Genomic DNA, 18,162 nt, shown 5'->3' with positions numbered 1-18,162 from the left:
GTAATGACACTTGATTAAGAAGTAGTACCAGTACTATTTAAATAAATAATAAAAATAGTAAAATGAATGAAAAATATATTTACAAAATGAAGAAGAAAAAAAAAGAATGTGGGTAGACTGGCAGAATAGTAAGGAGCAAGAAGGCAGAATTCCCAAGTAAGCCGTGATTTCCTAAAAATAATCCCAAAAGGTGCTTTAGTTACATGCACAGCAAGATGATGATCAAAGGGGCAGGTTTGCTGTGATAGACTGGTGATGTAATATTGAAGTGTAATACAGAGAAAATAAACCTCTCACCTACCAGTTAGTGGAACCCATAAGAATGCTAATCATAGGGCCCTATCCCTGTAGTCAAAAAACCCAAGCACAAAGTAAAGGATATGGATCCCGGATCAACCAGTCTACATGGGAAAGACAGGTCTTCTAGCCAGTTCTAACTGTGAGCACACCATGGGTGCTGTGAACCCCCCCTCCCCACAAAAAAAAAAAAAGGTGATGTGAGCTTGAGAACACTTTCTCAAACACTTTATATAGAGAAACCATAGATTTTTCTCTGGTTCAATCAGGATATGGTTGTCAAACTTATTCAGATAATCTGTAAAGAGAGGTATAACAAATCTAGAGATAAATTAGTACACCAGAGAAACTGACACCATTCCTGTAAGGAAGTGCTGAATAAGCTTGGGGTATGATATCTGAAGCAGATGTAGATGGGGCCATGAAAGCTACCTTCAAATGAATAAAAGATTACGATGAGAAAGAACGGCCATAGGGGCCATCACTCCAGAGTAAGCTTAAGGAAGACCTATCTAATCACTGTTATTACCCTGGGACAACAGGTATCCTATGAAGGTGGGCATCTAATATATGTATGTCCTATATATGTTATAGCTGAAAGGAAAAATTATTCTGGGGGTGGACAGGTGAGCAGAAAATGTTGTAGACCATGGGCCAGATACCCATGCACTATTTGACTGTCTCTGAGGTGATGACATATTTTTCTTTTTCTCTCTCTTTTTTTTTATTCACTTAAGACAATTTCCATGCTCCCAGAGGGATAGAGAATGGGAAATCTACTGGGGAGGGGGTGGGATATGGAGATTGGGCGGTGGGAATTGTGTGGAGTTGTACCCCTCCTACCCTATGGTTTTGTTAATTAATCTTTTCTTAAATTAAAAAAAAAAAAAAGAAAAAGAAAAGAGAAATGGATACCTTGGCCAGGAGATGGCTTATCCAGTAGGGTTCATGCCTTGCCATGTACATGGCCCTGGGGCAGAGCTCAGGAAAAAAAAAAAAGAAGAAGAAGTAGTGGTAGTGGTAGTGGTGGTAGTACTGGTAATAGGTCTGGAGAAATAGCACAATGATTCTGCAGGAAGACTCCTGCCTGAGGCTCTGAGGTCCCAGGTTCAGTCCCCAGCACCATCATCAGCCAGAGTTAAGCAGGGCTCTGAGCTCTCTGTTATCTATTAATAGACAGTATTATTAAAATAAAACACCTAAAATTAAAAAAAAAATTAGAAAAAATTTATTTATTCCCTTTTGTTGCCCTTTTTTATTGTTGTAGTTATTATAAAAAAAAGACAATTTCATTTCAATTGTGACTTATTCCTTGACTCAAGATTATTTAGTGCTTTTTCTTTTGTTTTCATTGAGAAATACAGAAGACAGCTTAAAAGGTATAGTTTAAAGAAGCTTTACAAGGTGGACACCCTGGGGACTTCCGGAGGCGGGGCTACAGAGCAGCAGCAGCTGTGCTTCTCTCCTCTCCTCTCCCAGGTCAACTAGGAATACCAAAGGACCTGGGACCCCAACAAGACAGGACTAGAATGACTTCAGGAACCCACCGAGTCACCGGTGAGTGCAAACAAGGTGGACACCCTTATGATCAACAGCCATGTGTAGAAATGGACTTTTCCTGGTCATCCTGAGATCTTGATGTATCTTACCCCAATTACAACCTTGTCAAAGTAGCTATTTATTACCCTCACTTCATTCAAAGATAATCATCCTTATCCAATGCATCTTCCTAAAAACTTTAGTTTTGCCAATTTTTGTCATGAATTATTCAACGTCTTTTAAGTTTCTTAAACAAAAGGTTTACTCTTACCTATCTTATTTTTTAAAGACTTTCTTTTTTGTTGTTGTTTTTAATTATCTTTATTTTATTGGATAGAGAAAGCCAGAAATCAAGTGGGAAGAGGGTGACAGGGAGAGAAACAGAAAGACATCTGCAACACTGCTTCACCACTCACAAAGTTTTCTCTCTGCAGGTGGGGACCAGGGACTCGAACCTGAGTCCTTGCACATTGTAACAGGTGCACTCAACCAGGTGTGCCACCACCCAGCCCTTCTTTCTTATTTTTCATTAGACAGCCTTGTTGGAGAACAAAGGTAATTTGTTCTGTAGATTCTGACAGTCTGCATTTTGTGGACTGTGTCCTCACAGTGCAGTCAGTACACATAGCACACTCTTGTGTATTTACTGCAAACCAAAAGCTGGATCCCCAGGTCTGATCAGGTTCAGAGTTGTTTTATTTTGCAAGGACATAGGTAGTATTGTGTTCTTTCATCAGGACGTACATAACATCTAATAGTCTTTATGGGATAATAGCAGCTGTCAACACTTAGTATTTATTTACTTTTCAGTGTGTTGCTGGGGAATGAACCCAGGGCCATGCACGTAAGAAATATCACCTAGCTGTCTCCCAGTCAAATGTTTATTCTTTATTGAAAGACAATGAGGGAGTGGAGAGTGGTCCAGGAGATGGTGCAATACATAAAGCACTGGACTCTCAAGCATGAGGTCCTGGGTTCATCCCTGGCAGCACATGTACCAGAGTGATGTCCGGGTTCTTTCACTCTCTCCTCCTATCTTCTCATAAATAAATATTAATAAAAAAGAGGGGGTGGAGAGACATCAACACTGTTTCCCATTCATGGAGCTCCCCTGGTGGTCCTTGGTTCCCCTATAAGGTGGCAAGGACTGAACTTAGACACTAAGGCATGTTTAGGTAATACTTCTACCCAGTGAGTTACCTCCCAGTATGAATGCATTGATTCATCTGTTGCTAAGTGTTTATACTATTAAAATTTCATGATTCCTTGTTTGTTTTATTTTTGTGGAACTGAGGCTTCATGAGATTTCACCACCCCATGATGACTTTTCAGATATATATATGTTTTTCTTTGATTATTTATTTGATAGGACAGAGAGAAATTAAGGATAGTATAATGGTTATGCAAAGAGACTCTCATGCTAGAGGCTCTAAAGTCCCAGGTTCAATCCAACTCATCACCATAAACTAAGCTGCAAAAGCTACCATGACACCAACCTGACTTACCAGAGCAGATGACCTCACCAATGAGTGCCAGAATCCCACCTCCCCAGAGCCCTATCCCCCTAGGGAAAGACAGAAACAGGCTGGGACCTGTCAATGCCCATGTCCAGCAGCAAAGCAATTACAGAAACCAGAAGGCAGACCTCCCACCTCCCACACCCCATAAAGATCTTTAGTTCATACTACTAGAGGGATAAAGAGCATGGAACTTTCCAATGGAAGGAATGGGATGTGGAACTCTAGTGGTGGGAATTGCATGGAATTGTACCCCTCTTATCCCACAACCTTGTCAAGCACTAGTAAATCACTTATACAAAAAAAAAAAAGACTTAGATACCCTTCTCACCTACTTCCTATTATACTTCCCTCACTCACTCCAAAGCTAACCGTATCAAAGCAAGGACTGCAAAAGCTAAATAAGGGCAAGAGACTGGCATACTTTGACGATGACTCTTTAGTCACTATCAGGCCACCCCACCAGCTGAGGCCCTGGTCAGGGAGTCCTGAGATTCCCAAACAGACATGACAGGCCTAGACCTTGAACAGATAGATCCCTCTCTCAATTGTTACCAATCATCTATATCAGGAACAACACAATAGACCCCTTTGTGGGCCCCCATAGGACCTTGCCCTCAACTTGGATCAACAATGGTAGAGAATGTTCCATCCTCTGAAGGGAGGCTGGACATACTCTATGTTCAACCTGAGAAAGATGGGTCCTGAAATTGGGGCAGCTTGGAACGTTCCTACAAATGACCACAGAATGTGAACTCAGATCTACAGGGATGCAGAGGTCACATAGGGTCCTAAGCTGAATATGGGACCCAGGTCAGATCAAATCGATGGGTTTTACAGTCAATAATATTTATACACCTTTCCTGTATTTGGAAGCTACTCTCTTCCCTAATACATACAGCTTTCTGGTCCTTTTTCCAGCCATGACACCATCTCCCCATAATTAGGATCCACCTGCATATCAGATGTCAGGCTCAGGAAAACAACAAAAAAACTAGTATAGGCACAGGCCCTTTGGAATATAACTAAAATATGCCTACTAGCTATTTAAGAAAAAACAGAGACCCCTGCCCCCAACTCTTCATCTGCACTATTCTAGCCTTTAGGTTCATGATTAGTCAACAATTTGTTTGGCTTTGTATGTTAAGCCACCAGGTTCCAGATGCTACCATGATGTCAACTGGACTTCCCTGGGCAGATGACTCCACCAATGTGTCCTGAATCTCCGATTCCCCAGAACCCCACCCCACTAGGAAAAGAGAGACAGGCTGGGAGTATGGATCGACCTGTCAACACCCATGTTCAGTGGGGAAGCAATTACAGAAGGCAGACCTTCAACCTTCTACACTCCATAATGACCCTGGGTCCATACTCCCAGAGGGATAAAAAATAGGAAAACTATCAGAGGAGGGGATGGGATACAGAGTTCTGATGGTGGAAATTGTGTGGAATTGTACCCCTCTTATCCTATGGTTTTGTCAGTGTTTCCTTTTTACAAATAAAATTTTTTTTAAAATTAAATAAATAAAAATAGACAGACACTTGGAGCCTTGCTTCACCACTTGTAAAGCTTCCCCCCTTATGTAGGTGGGGACTAGGGACTTGAACCCAGGGTCCTGGTGCATGGTAAGAGGTGCACTCAATTGGCTGCACCACTGCCCAGCCCTGGGACTGGGTTCTTCTTTAGTCAAAATAAGTTTATTTCTTGTTGCAAATATCTCAAAGTGAAGACCCAGTAGGTATTTGTTGCAGGTCTCTTCCTCTGTTAGGAGTCTGACTTTAAGCATCAGGAGTTTGCAGGATAGTTCACTCAGCCTTTCTAGGCCAGTTCTAGCTACATTCTTTTTTTAAAAAAATTTTTTTTTATTTATTATTAGAGACAGACAGATAAATTGAGAGGAGGGGGAGATAGGGAGAGAGACAGAGAGACACCTGCAGCCCTGCTTCACCACTCGTAAAGCTTTCCTCCTGCAGGTGGGGACCAGGGGCTTGAACCCGGGTCCATGTGCACTGTGATGTGTGCAATTAACCAGGTGTGCCACAACCTGCCCCCCACCCCCCAGCTACATTCTTTTAAAAAATTATTATTATTATATTTATTTATTTAATAAGGACCAGTGTAAGGACCCCGGTTCCAGCCCCTGGCTCCCCACCTGCAGAGGAGTCACTTCATAGGTGGTGAAGCAGGTCTGCAGGTGTCTGTCTTTCTCTCCCCCTCTGTCTTCCCCTCCCCCTCCATTTCTCTCTGTCTTATCCAACAACGAAGACAGACAACAATAATAACTACAACAATAAAACAAGGGCAACAAAAAGGGAATAAATAAATAAAAATAAAAAAGAGAGAGAGAGAACACACAATTCCATGCACACGGACCTGGGTTTAAGTCAGACCCAACCTTCATGGGAGAAGCTTAACAAACAAACAATGATACAGTGCTACAGGTGTCTTCTCTTTCTTTCCCTTTCTATACCCCTTCCCTCTATAGATTTCTCAATGTCTCTATCCTACAAATAAATAAATAAAAATTTAAAAAGGCAGAAGAGAGAAGCAGCTCACTGGGTAGGGTGCATGCCTTGCCATGCACAAGGCCTAGGTTTGAGCCTAAGTACCACCTAAGAGATAAATAACGGGGGGGGGGGGGTGCGGGGGGGGGGCTTGCGGTGGGGGGAAGGACAGATGGGGTTGGGTTTTAGCCCTAAGACTAAAGGACGCTCTCTGAGCTTCTAGGTTTAGTCTCTGGCACCACTGTTATGCCAGAGCTGAACAGAACTCTAGTAAAATAAATAAATAAGGGAGTCGGGCGGTAGCGCAGTGGGTTAAGTGCACATGGTGCGAAGCGCAAGGGCCGGTCTGAGGATCCTGGTTTGAGCCCCCGGCTCCCCACTTGCAGGGGAGTCGCTTCACAAGCGGTAAAGCAGGTCTGCAGGTGTCTATCTTTCTCTCCCTTTCTCTGTCTTCCTGTCCTCTCTCCATTTCTCTCTGTCCTATCCAACAATGAAGACAATAGCAGCAGCAATAATAACTACAACAATAAAAAACAACAAGGGTAACAAAAGGGAAAATAAATAAATATTTAAAAATTAAAAATAAATAAATAACTACGTGTGTATGATGGGCCAGGTAGGGCATGATAGAGCACAGGATGAGAACTCCGGGACCATGACTGGAGCAGGTGGAGAGGCATGGGGCATGAAGGAAATAGAACAGTCATCACAGACACATGGGGTTACCTGGAGCACATGAAGTGGATAGCTGGGAAATATGAAGGGGTAACTGTGGGACAGGTGGTGGTGAGCAGGTGGGATACGGTAGAGCACCTGGACCATGGCTGGGGCCATGGAGTCTACGAAGGCAACGGAGCCTAATAGCTGCGGCACATGGGAGCCTGGTGTGGCATGTTAAGTGGGGACGGAAGGTGAGGGATAAGAGACAAAGCTTTGCACAGAGCAGAAGGCAGGTGTTGGGAGCAGGTGGGTAGGGCCAGGGAGCAGGTACCCAAGTGGCAAGGTCTCAATGGGCATGTGGTGAAGGGTAAGCAGACAAGTGGAGTTTCTAGGAGCGGTGGATTTGTGCTGGCACTAAGCTCCAGCAATAACTTTAGTGGCAATAAACAAACAAAAAGATCATTTCAAACCACAAGGACCGGCTGAAGGATCCCGGTTCGAGCCCCCGGCTCCCCACCTGCAGGGGAGTCGCTTCACAAGCGGTGAAGCAGGTCTGTAGGTGTCTGTCTTTCTCTCCCCTTCTCTGTCTTCCCCATCTCTCTCCATTTCTCTCTCCTATCCAACAACAATAACTACAACAATAAAACAACAAAGGCAACAAAAGGGAATAAATAAATAATAAAAAAACTTTAATAATAAAAAAAAAAGATCCATTCTCAGTCACTCAATCTAGGACCTATGGGGATGAGAGACTTACTACTCTAGTGCTAGACTATCATGCTTTGTTCAGACAGGATGCTGCTATCCCCTCTGGTTATGCTTCAAAGGTGTTTTGCTCAAGGTTTCCAAATCGGGGGTGGGGCTTTTGCAACTTGTTTAGTAACCAGAGAGCAGCAATAGGACAGTTACACCAAAAGTGGGCCTTGACAAGTTTTGAAAGGCAGATGTTTCGTAATGATATTGTTCACTCATCAACAAGCAAACCAGCAACTTCCCTAAACTCTGAGTACTTGATACATCTGTGTGATACACTTGGCATAGTCCTGTTACTATCTAAGTAGTTATTTTCCAGTTTGATGCTACATATCACTCAAAGAAGATGCCTAGTTGGGGACCGGTGGTGGTTCACCTGGTTAAGCACACACATTACAGTGGACAAGGTCCCAGGTTCAAGCCTCTGGTCCCTGCCTGTAAGGGGAAAACCTCACAAGTGGTGAAGTAGGGCTGCAGGTGTCTGTCTTCCTCTTCCCCCCCCCAACTCCTCTCAATTTCTATCTGTCTCTATCCAATAATAAATAAATGAAAATATTAGGGAGTCGAGTGTAGCGGGTTAAGCACAGGTGGCACAAAGTGCAAGGAACAGCATCAGGATCCCAGTTCGAGCCACTGGCTCCCCACCTGCGGGGGGGGGGGGGGGGACGGCGGCGGCGGGGCGCTTCACAGGTGGTGAAGCAGGTCTGCAGGTGTCTATCTTGCTCTCCCCCTCTCTGTCTTCCCCTCCTCTCTCCATTTCTCTCTGTCCTATCTAACAATGACAACAGCAATAACAACAACAATAATAAAAAACAAGGGCAACAAAATGAAATAAATAAATAAATATATATAAAATATTAAAAAATAGACGCCTAGTTCAAGTTATCCTGAGAATAAAAACAAGTGTCTTTTGGGACTGGGTGGTGGCACACCTGGTGAGTATACACATTACCATGCACAAGGACCTGGGTTCAAGCCTCTGGTTCTCTCTCTCTCTTTCCCACTTCCCTCTCAAGTTCTCTCTGTTGCAATAAATAAGTAAGTCTTAGGGAACAACCAATGAGCATGTTGACCTCATGTGCTACCCTCAAACATGAAAATGATCCATGTTGTTTGAAAGCTCAAATGGCATGCACCCAAATATCTGGAAAGCTGTTGCCTCCCTCTCCTTGGCCCTATACACAAAGCAAATACATGTTGAACACATACAAAAATACTACCAATTCTTTGATGTCTGCAGTGAGGCAAACCACTGGGAGCACACCTATCTATCTAAGGAAGTTTCCCTTTTAGTGACGAGGCCCTAGCAGCTGCAGTGTAACAGACAGATATACTGAGATGAATAACAAAACAAAAGCAAAATAAAACACACTGTGTGTGACATAGGAAAGAGGCCAAGAGACATCCAGGAGATCTATGAAATCTAAAGGGAAGTACCCCGGTGGAAAAAATCTGAAAATCATAATACTACGTAAGTAACATGTGAAGCTTGATTGCTTAAGTTTATTTTTAAAATATCTTTGGTTGCTTTTGTAATAAACATGTTGTTTTAAATAAGAAATATTTTCCTCTACTGCAACAGATCTCTCTTTTCAGGATACCAGAAGACAAAAGCCAACAGATTCAACATAAGCAGCAAGCTTCCACTAAGGATATAAACACTCACCAGCTTCTGGATCTGCAGGAATTCTCCACATGTATAGGTTGAAGTCATCAGAGCCTGAAAGGATATACTGTTGGGACAAAAACATAGGTTCATGATTTACATACTATAATATACTGATTAGTAATCACATCTATCTATATTTATAGAGCAAAATCTTTAACCCCTTTTAAAAGTACTTGCAAAAATAGGGGCTGGGTGGTGCATCTGTTTGAGAGCATGCATTATTGTGCTCAAGGGCCCGGGTTCAAGCCTACAAGGTTCCCATCCATAGAAGGGAAGCTTCACAATCAGTAAATCAGGTCTACAGGTGTTCTTTTTCTCTTTCCCTCTCTCCTTCCCCCTTCCCTTCCAATTTCTCTCTGTCCAAGCAAATTAAAAGAAAGGTGTGTGTGTGGGGGGGTAAGTATTTGCAAATTAAAAGACCCTTTGGCAGAGCCAGGCGGTGGCACACCAGGTTAAGTGCACATAGTACAAAGTGCAAGGACCAGAGCAAAGGTCCTGGTTTGAGCCCCTGGCTCCCCACCTGCAGGAGGGTGGCTTCACAAGCGGTGAAACATGTCTGTAGGTGTTTCTATCTGTCTCCCTCTTTAGCTTCCCCTCCCCTCTCAATTTCTCTCTGTTCTATCCAATAAAAAATGGAAACATGGCCTCTAGGAGCAGTGGATTCACAGTGCAGGCACTGAGCCCCAGCAGTAACCTTGGAGAAGGAAGGAAGGAAGGAAGGAAGGAAGGAAGGAAGGAAGGAAGGAAGGAAGGGAGGAAGGAAGGAAGGGAGGAAGGAAGGGAAAGGAGGGATGGAAGGGAGGGAGGGAGCGCAGGAGGGAGGGAGGGCAGGAAAGAAGGAAGGGAAAATCCTTCAGCTAAAACTCAGCAGTACAGCAAACAATCTAAGCAAAAAAAGAACAAAAGGTAACAGGGAAAAAGCATAATGGTTTAGGAAACAGACTTGAGGTCCCAGGTTTAATTCCTGACAGTGCTATAAACCAGAGATGAGTGGTGCTGTGGTTTAAAAAAAAAAAGACTTGAACAGACATTTCTCCAAAGAAAGCATACAATGGCCAATAAATACACGAAGAGATGCTCAACATCCCTAATGATTAGAGAAATGAAAACCAGTGATGGCAGAGCACAAAACTTTGGTGGTGGGTGTGGTGTGAAGTACACTCTTGCAGTCTTACAACACTATGAATAATCCCAAAATGTCTAAGTAAGAGTTGTAATGATGAGGTCCTGAGTTCAAACCCTGGAACAGAATTGGCATACTGATGCTCTGGCTCTCATGAATAAATGAATCTTTAAAAAAAAGTCAATCTTCTTGTGTTCTGAACACTTGCAGGAACAGGAGAAAGGGGGTAAAGAAAGGCATGTTTGTGGTCCTGGAGGTGGTGCAGTGGTTAAGCATCAGACTCTCAAGCATGAGGTCCTGAGTTCAATCCCTGGCAGCACATGTGCCAGAGTGATGTCTGGTTCTTTCTCTCTCCTCCTATCTTTCTCATAAATAAATAAATAAATTCTAAAAAAAAAAAAAAAAGGCATGTTTAAAGAGGAAGAGAATATGTCTTTTACTGACTGTAGGTGATTTGGCCCAGGGTACAGTAGAAAGAGCAGTGGGTTTAAAATAGGTTCAGTCTTCTCATCTGGTTGTTCCCTGCAATAATCTGAATGTCTGTGTCCCCCTTCAACAGTTCACATGTCAATATCCTATCAACCAGTGTGACACTCTGTGACACAAGAGCTGACACTCTGGGCAAGTGGTTAGGCCAAGAGGGTGGAGCCTTGGTAGATAAGGTTGGAACTTATACAAGAGACCCAACAGAGGGCTGGCAAAGTGGCTTACCTGGACAGTGAGCTGCTTTGGATGTATGTGACCCGGGTTTGAGCCCGGCCCCCACTGCATTGAAGGAAGATTCAACGCTGTGGTCTCTGGGTCAGTGTCCCTCTCCCTCTCTCTCTCTCTCTGCCTCTATCCTAAGAGACAGAGATAGAGAGAGGGAACCAGCCACTCCCTGGTGCCTTTATATCATCTTATACCATTCGAGGCCACAATGAGAAGACTGACCTTGGATGCCCAGCCTCTAGAACTGTGTGAAAGATGACTATTAATAGTGTTTTGCTACAGCATGCAGAAAAGACTAAGACACTACCTGAGGCTCATTTAAGTCTAAGATTCTATGATTACACTGCAGAAGTCACATCAGAGCTGAAAAGTCCCTAAAATGCCGTTCATGGTTACTTTACCATCACTACAAAACTATGCTCAAGAAAAAGGAACTCAAAAGACAAATCCCATTATACTTCAATTTAAGTTTTAAAAATAAACAAACAGGGAAAAAATGGATTAAAAAGACAGGAGACTTGAATAGACATGTCTCCAAAGAAGAGAGATGTTTGGACACAAGTGACCCATAGGCAGTGAAAAAGGGCTCAGCAGTCACTAATTATCAGAGGAAAGCATTATAAAAGGGTGGGGATAGTGTTTATGTAAAAGACTTTCATGTTTGAGGCTTCAAGTTCCCAGATTCAACCTCTCACCATTAAGCAGAGTTGAGTAGTGCTGGGGGTGGGGAAGCATGTCAAACCCACAGTGAAGTGGGACTCATTAGGATGGGACTATCAAAACAACACAAAACAGTTCCTCAAAAACTTAAAAGTGAAGTTATCATATGACCCCAAAATACTATTCCTAAAGAGCTGAAAGTAGCAGCATGTCACTGATTTTCATAGCAGCACCAAGTATTCACCAACAGACGAATAGATAAACAGACTGTACATATGCATACAAAGGAGTAGCAGTTCATCTTTAAAAAAAAGTTCTTTTTCCTTTTTAAAAAAATAAAGAATGACTGACCTTAAGCAAAGTCATACCATAGCCAATCTGTTGGTGTTTTTTTTTTTCCTCCCCCATTTGTTGGACAGAGACAGAGAGAAACTGAAATGAAGGGGGAGATAGAGACACCTGCAGCACTACTTCATTGCTTGTGAAGCCTCCATGCTGTAGGGGTGAGGGGTGGGGATAGGGACACGGACTGGGGGCTTAGGTGCTCAATCAGGTACGTCACCACCCAGCCCCATTAAGAAAGGAATTCTGACACATGCTGTAAGAGTGAATATTACACTAAGTGAAATAAAACAACCACAAAGATAATACTGTATGGTTTCACTTAAGATACATTTAGAGTAGTAAGACTCACAGAGACAGAAAGTAGAATGGTGGTTGGCATAAGGCTGGGGGTAGGGAGGGTGGGAAGTTAGTGTTTAATGGGTATGGACTCTTAGTTTTGCAAGATAAAAAACTTCTGGAGCGGGATGGTAGTGAACAATGTGAATCTCTTCAACACCATGAAATTTACCTTAACACTCCATTTTCAAGTCTTCTTTTAAAACTTAAACTTGGGAGGGCGGTGCCCAGAAATAGCTCAATGTGTTAGAGCAAAACATTAACATTCCCAAGGCCCCAAGGCCCCAGGTTCAATGCCCGGCACCACCATAAAACAGAACTGAGCAGTACTTTGGTCTTTCTCTCTGTATCTCTCTCATTAAAATAAAATATGGCACCAAAGTAAGAAAGCAGAAGTACACTAGAGTTTGCAGTGAATACCTCCCTAACACTTCCTCTCCACTTTTCCAAGCTTTGGGTCCATGATTGCTCAACAATTTGTTTGGCTTTGTATGTTAACTCTCTTTTCAGTCACCAGGTTCCAGGTGTCATCAGGATGCCGGCCAGACTTCCCTGGATTGAAGACACCACCAATATGTCCTGGAGCTCAGCTTCCCCAGAGACCCACCCTACTAGGGAAAGAGAGAGGCAGACTGGGAGTATGGACCGACCAGTCAACGCCCATGTTCAGCGGGGAAGCAATTACAGAAGCCAGACCTTCTACCTTCTGCAACCCACAATGACCCTGGGTCCATGCTCCCAGAGGGATAGAGAATGGGAAAGCTATCGAGGGAGGGGCTGGGATATGGAGATTGGGCGGTGGGAATTGTGTGGAGTTGTACCCCTCCTACCCTATGGTTTTGTTAATTAATCCTTTCTTAAATAAAAAAAAAAAAAAAAAAGAGAAAAAAAAATTAAAAAAATAAATAAAATAAAATATTTTAAAGAGATGAATTTCCACCATCCTAATTTTAGTATGCATGTAATATCTCCCTGCAACTATGACACTGTCTTAACTGGATAGAGGCAGAGAGAAACTGAGAGGGAAGAAAGAGACAGAGAGACTGCATCCCTGCTTTACCACTTGTGAAGCTTTTCCCCTACAGGTGGGGACCAGAAGTTTGAACCCCGGTCCTTGTGCACTATAGTGTGTACATTCACCAGGTGTGCCATCACCTCGACCCTTGACACTGTTTTATTTGATGCTAGAAGTTGGAATTCAAAGTGGGATGGGAGGTGATATAACCAGTAAAATGCACAAAAACCCTACTTATAGCCCTTGGAGCAGGCTTCAGGTCTCTTTCTCCCTCTCTCCTCCCTTCTCACTCTACTTCTTTCTATCTCTATTATAATGGAGGAGGAGGAAAGAAAAGGGAAAAGGAAAGGAAAGGAAAGGAGAGGAGAGGAGAGGGGAGGGGAGGGGAGGGGAGGGGAGGGGAGGGGAGGGGAGGGGAAGAATAAATTTGCCACCAGGTAAATTTATTTTCACAGCGTAGACATCGAGCCTTAATGATAACCCTGGTGGGAAGAAAAAAAATTAATAGGTTTGCTTAAAAGAAGGAGGAGAAGAAAGAGAGGGTCTCTCATAGCCCACTTGACAAACCCACCTACTAGTTAGAGGTAAAGAGAGATTCATTATGATTTAACTGAGCACTTACTTAGGTGCCAGGCACTCTGCATTTTCCAAGATGTTTAAGTCCCCAGGGAGTTTACATCAAATAGACAATACTGGGCTGTTACGATGCATTTCTGCATAGAAAAGCATGCCATGACTTTTCTGACAGTCATATTTATATATGTATGTATGTGTGTATATATTCAGATATACAATGACCATGCAATGCAGAAGTCTATTTCACCCTTTGAGGTAAAATTTAATTTTCTGATTAATTCAAGTAATTTCTTAAGTTTTTGTAGAATTCTGAACTCTGTGCTCTTTGATGAGTGTTGGTGCTATTTGCTCTTTATTTTCTTGCTCATTTTCCTGTGCGTCTCACAGCAAATATTTAAATACCTGTGAGACAGCCAATGACGCCTTGTAATGTGTTGTTTGGCCCCTTATGCACTGGCCACTAGTAAAGCTTCAGTTGGAGGCTTCACCCCAGTCTGAGAGGATGAACCTCTCTGACACAATGTTAGGAGAGAGGGCCCTTCTGACTGATCTGATGATGTTAAATGTCTCTCTCTACGTAAATAATCTTTATTTCTACATACCTTTAAAAAAAAAAAAGGAAACAGACAAAAGCTGTTGGCTCCCTTATATTTTAAAGCACCCAAGACTCTGCTTTCTCGCCTGAAATACTTTTCCCAGATATTCATAACTAGCCTCACTACTCAACCTTCTCAGCATGTTGCTCTAAACGCTATTTTATCAGAAGTTTTCTGTGCTCAATCCTATAAAAGATGGAAACTAGCCACGCCCACCCAGCACTCCCTATATACTCAAACCGGCTGTGTAGTTTTTCTCTACGACACTTCCCACCACCCAACACGTTATATAGCTATATCCTCTTTTCAATTTTTTTCCTACCCACTCTCATATTATATGCGCATGACTTTTTCCCCTTCCCTTCGCTTTCTCACCACCCAGTAAGATGTAAGCTTCATGAAGGCAAGGACTGGGACTTTTTTTGGATCAATTTGGCATTCCTTTCCCTGGAACAGTGCCTCTAACACACAGTAGACATTTGATAAATATTTGTTTAATGAATAAAGACATGAACTCATTTTTGTTTCAGTCTCCCACAGTCAGCAGTATCCTAGGCAGCCAATTTTTAATGCTGGAAGGGACCCAAGAGACAACCATGAAACGCTATAAATGAATTCCTCAGTGGAGTTTTGTGATTCCTGTGTGTGTGTAACACTTCAACAGGCTGGCTAGATGGTAATGGGTCAAGACCCCTCCGTGGGAATCCGTCCCAAACTTTCCTTGTGGTTCCAAGAAGAAGAGAAATCTAGGAGCTTTTTATTAGTTATTTAATAGTGATTTACCCCCTTCAGATTTTCATGGTTTTATCTGGTGAGTAGCTGGACACATGAACTAGTGCTGGTCCTTCACAACGAAATAGTAAACTTCTGATAAGCCCAGTTTTGGCACAGTGTTATTTTACATTTATTACTATTTTTTTTTAACTGAAGCGCCATTTCATTGAATATTTATATATCTAATTTGGGAAAGAAATGAGAGAATATGGTCCAGGAATGATATACAGTGAACATAGAGCATGAAATGATGGGTAATATACAGTATGAAAGGATGGGCAACAAATGCAGTTATATGTAATGAATACTTACATACACAAATAATTAGTAGACAATTATTTTGCATGCTGCCCATACATATGCATTAATTTGGGCTCAACTTTCTGGTGTCATGGTTTATTTGGAGATGCAAAAAAAAAAAAAAAAAAAAAAAGTAGAGGAGCGGAGGAGTGAGAAAAGAGGGGAATTTAGGAAGCCAACTATAACTGAGGGCACTTGGAGTTTGATCCTGAAGGGAAAGGGTACAAAACAGACCCAGGGGACAAGGAAGCTGGACTATTTATAGACTAATTCCCTCCAGTTACTATATTCCCAGTTATTCTTACCCAGGAAAACTGGTGTTGATCTAAAGAGCCTCTACCTTATACAGCAGAAAGACTTCTGACTTATACAGCACCAGTTATCATTATGAATAGCTAAGTCAGAGAAATGTAACAGGTGATCCTGATCCCCAGCACAGTGGATAAGACTGGACTCTCAAACATAATGTCCCCAGTTCAATCCCTGGCAGCACAGGTAACAGAGTGATTTCTGGTTCTCTCTCTACCTGTCTTTCTCATAAATTAAAATCTTAAAAAAACATATGTAAGTATGCATGTACAAACTATTGTATTTACTGTTGAATGTAAAACATTAATTCCCCAATAAAGAAATAAAAAAAATATATATGTAAGTGGTCTGGAAGTGGTGGCATAGTGGATAAAGTGTTGGCCTCTCAAGCATGAGGTCCCGAATTCAATCCCTGGCAGCACATGTACCAGAGTGAGGCCTGGTTCGTTCTTTCTTTCTTTCCTTCTTTCTTTCTTTCTTTCTTCCTTTCTTTCTCTCTCCTCTTATCCCTGTCATTAATAAATAAAATGTTAAAAAAAATATATATATATAATAGGGGGCAGGGGATAACATAGTAGTTATTCAAAAAGATATTCATTTATATCTGAGGCTCCAAAGATCACACCACCACCACCAGCACCAGCACCATGAGCCAGAGCTGAGCAGTACTCTGGTCTCTCTCTCTCTCTCTCTCTCTCTCTGTATCTTTCCTTCTGTATCTATCACTCATTAAAATAAAACAAATAAAAATATACATTAAAAAAAGAATTTTAAGGGGCCGGGTGGTGGTGCACCTGGTTGAGCACACGTTACAATGCACAAGGGTCCAGGTTCCCGTCCCCAGTCCCCACCTAAGGGAGAAAGCTTCACAAGTGATGAAGCAGTGCTGCAGGTGTCTCTCTGTTTCTCTTCCTCTCGATTTCTGGCTGTCTCTATCCAAAAAAAGAAATTTAAGAGGAAATAATTACCAAAAAAAAAATTCTGTCTAATATTTATATTGGTTTTTCTTTTATGTAGGACTTCATAATTATCATTCATATTAAAGACTATCATAAAAAGCCCTAAAAATTTATCATTAAAATTTTAGAAAAGTAAAAATTAAGTAAGAAGGCATTAAGTTTGTACTCAAAGGGTAATAAGAATATGAAGAAATCAATGCCTTTTCTTGCTCTCTGACCTCATTCTAAACATTGAGGAGTAATTGACACATTAAAAATCCACTTGTACCCTAATTGAAATGAACGGGGCATAACCTCAAGCTTCAGAGAAGAAAGAATGCTTTAGAAAATCCATTGTCTAGGCCACAAAAGCTCCACTTCTCAAAATGATCTGGATTGGAGAGGAGGTGGAAAACCCACGTCCACTTCAGAACAGAGCAGGAAGGCATAATCAGAACCTGGTTTTGTGGGTAAGGTGGGTGGTACCAATGCAAAACTGAACCTTAGTTCTTTTTTTTTTTTTTTTTTAAAGTTTTTTCGGTCCCTATTGGAATCTCACTGTATCTGGTGGGCATTTTCTTTTTTTTTTCTTTTTTATTTATTTATTTTAATATTTATTTATTCCTTTTAGTTGCCCTTGTTGTTTTATTGTTGTAGTTATTATTGTTGTTGTCGTCATTGTTGGATAGGACAGAGAGAAACGGAGAGAGGAGGGGAAGACAGAGAGGAGGAGAGAAAGATAGACACCTGCAGACCTGCTTCACTGCCTGTGAAGCAACTCCCCTGCAGGTGGGGAGCCGGGGTTCGAACCGGGATCCTTATGCTGGTCCTTGTGCTTTGTGCCACCTACGCTTAACCCACTGTGCTACAGCCAGACTCCCTGAACCTTAGTTCTTATGTGGATTCACAGTATCCACAATCCTTCCTCCTAACAGGCCATAGAAGTTAAAGACTAGACCACATTCTGACCTATTTCACTGTTCATTTATCCCGAAGCCCAAGCAGGCAGCTTGTATATGGATTTTGAGACAGCCTTGAGTCATTTGATGTATTTATTATCATTTTATCATTTTTTGCTGCTGCTTGGGTCCGCACACCTGTGTGACTCCACTACTTCTTGCAAAGTTGGTGCTCTCTCTCATGTCACCAGTCTTGGGGGCTCAAAAGGTAAAGTAATGCCCTACCAGCTGAGCTATCTCCTGGCCCCAATCCAGCCATTTTAAAGTTAACCTGGGGTAGATGCATTTTATCTCATCCTTTTCTGTAACAATCAGTTCAAATATACTTACTCAAGCATAAGCACAGAGCAACAATTGCTCAATATATTTCAAGCACCACTGACTACATTAAAAAGTGATGAACAATGGGGTGATCTCACTCTCAGGCAGAAGTTGAAAAACAAGATCAGAAAAGAAAACACAAGTAGAACCTGAAATGGAATTGGTGTATTGCACCCAAGTAAAAGACTCTGGGGTGGGTGGGTGGGTAGAATACAGGTCCATGAAGGATGATAAATGACATAGTGGGGGTTGTATTGTT

General features: G+C 42.1%; 1 protein-coding gene across 3 annotated transcripts in view; it reads right to left on the bottom strand.

The window, feature by feature from the left end:
* DCAF5 (DDB1 and CUL4 associated factor 5) overlaps positions 1 to 18,162 on the bottom strand; it is a 120,797-nt gene that overhangs the window by 19,022 nt on the left and 83,613 nt on the right. For all 3 annotated transcript variants that reach the window (XM_007535326.3, XM_016193536.2, XM_016193535.2), the window contains one exon: positions 8,938 to 9,004. In XM_007535326.3, the coding sequence (XP_007535388.1) occupies positions 8,938 to 9,004 (67 nt within the window). The remainder of the gene's footprint in view (positions 1 to 8,937; positions 9,005 to 18,162) is intronic.

Source organism: Erinaceus europaeus, chromosome 16 (assembly GCF_950295315.1).
Source record: "Erinaceus europaeus chromosome 16, mEriEur2.1, whole genome shotgun sequence".
NCBI classification, from domain to species: Eukaryota; Metazoa; Chordata; class Mammalia; order Eulipotyphla; family Erinaceidae; genus Erinaceus; species Erinaceus europaeus.
This window is presented reverse-complemented; position numbering and strand designations above follow the sequence as displayed.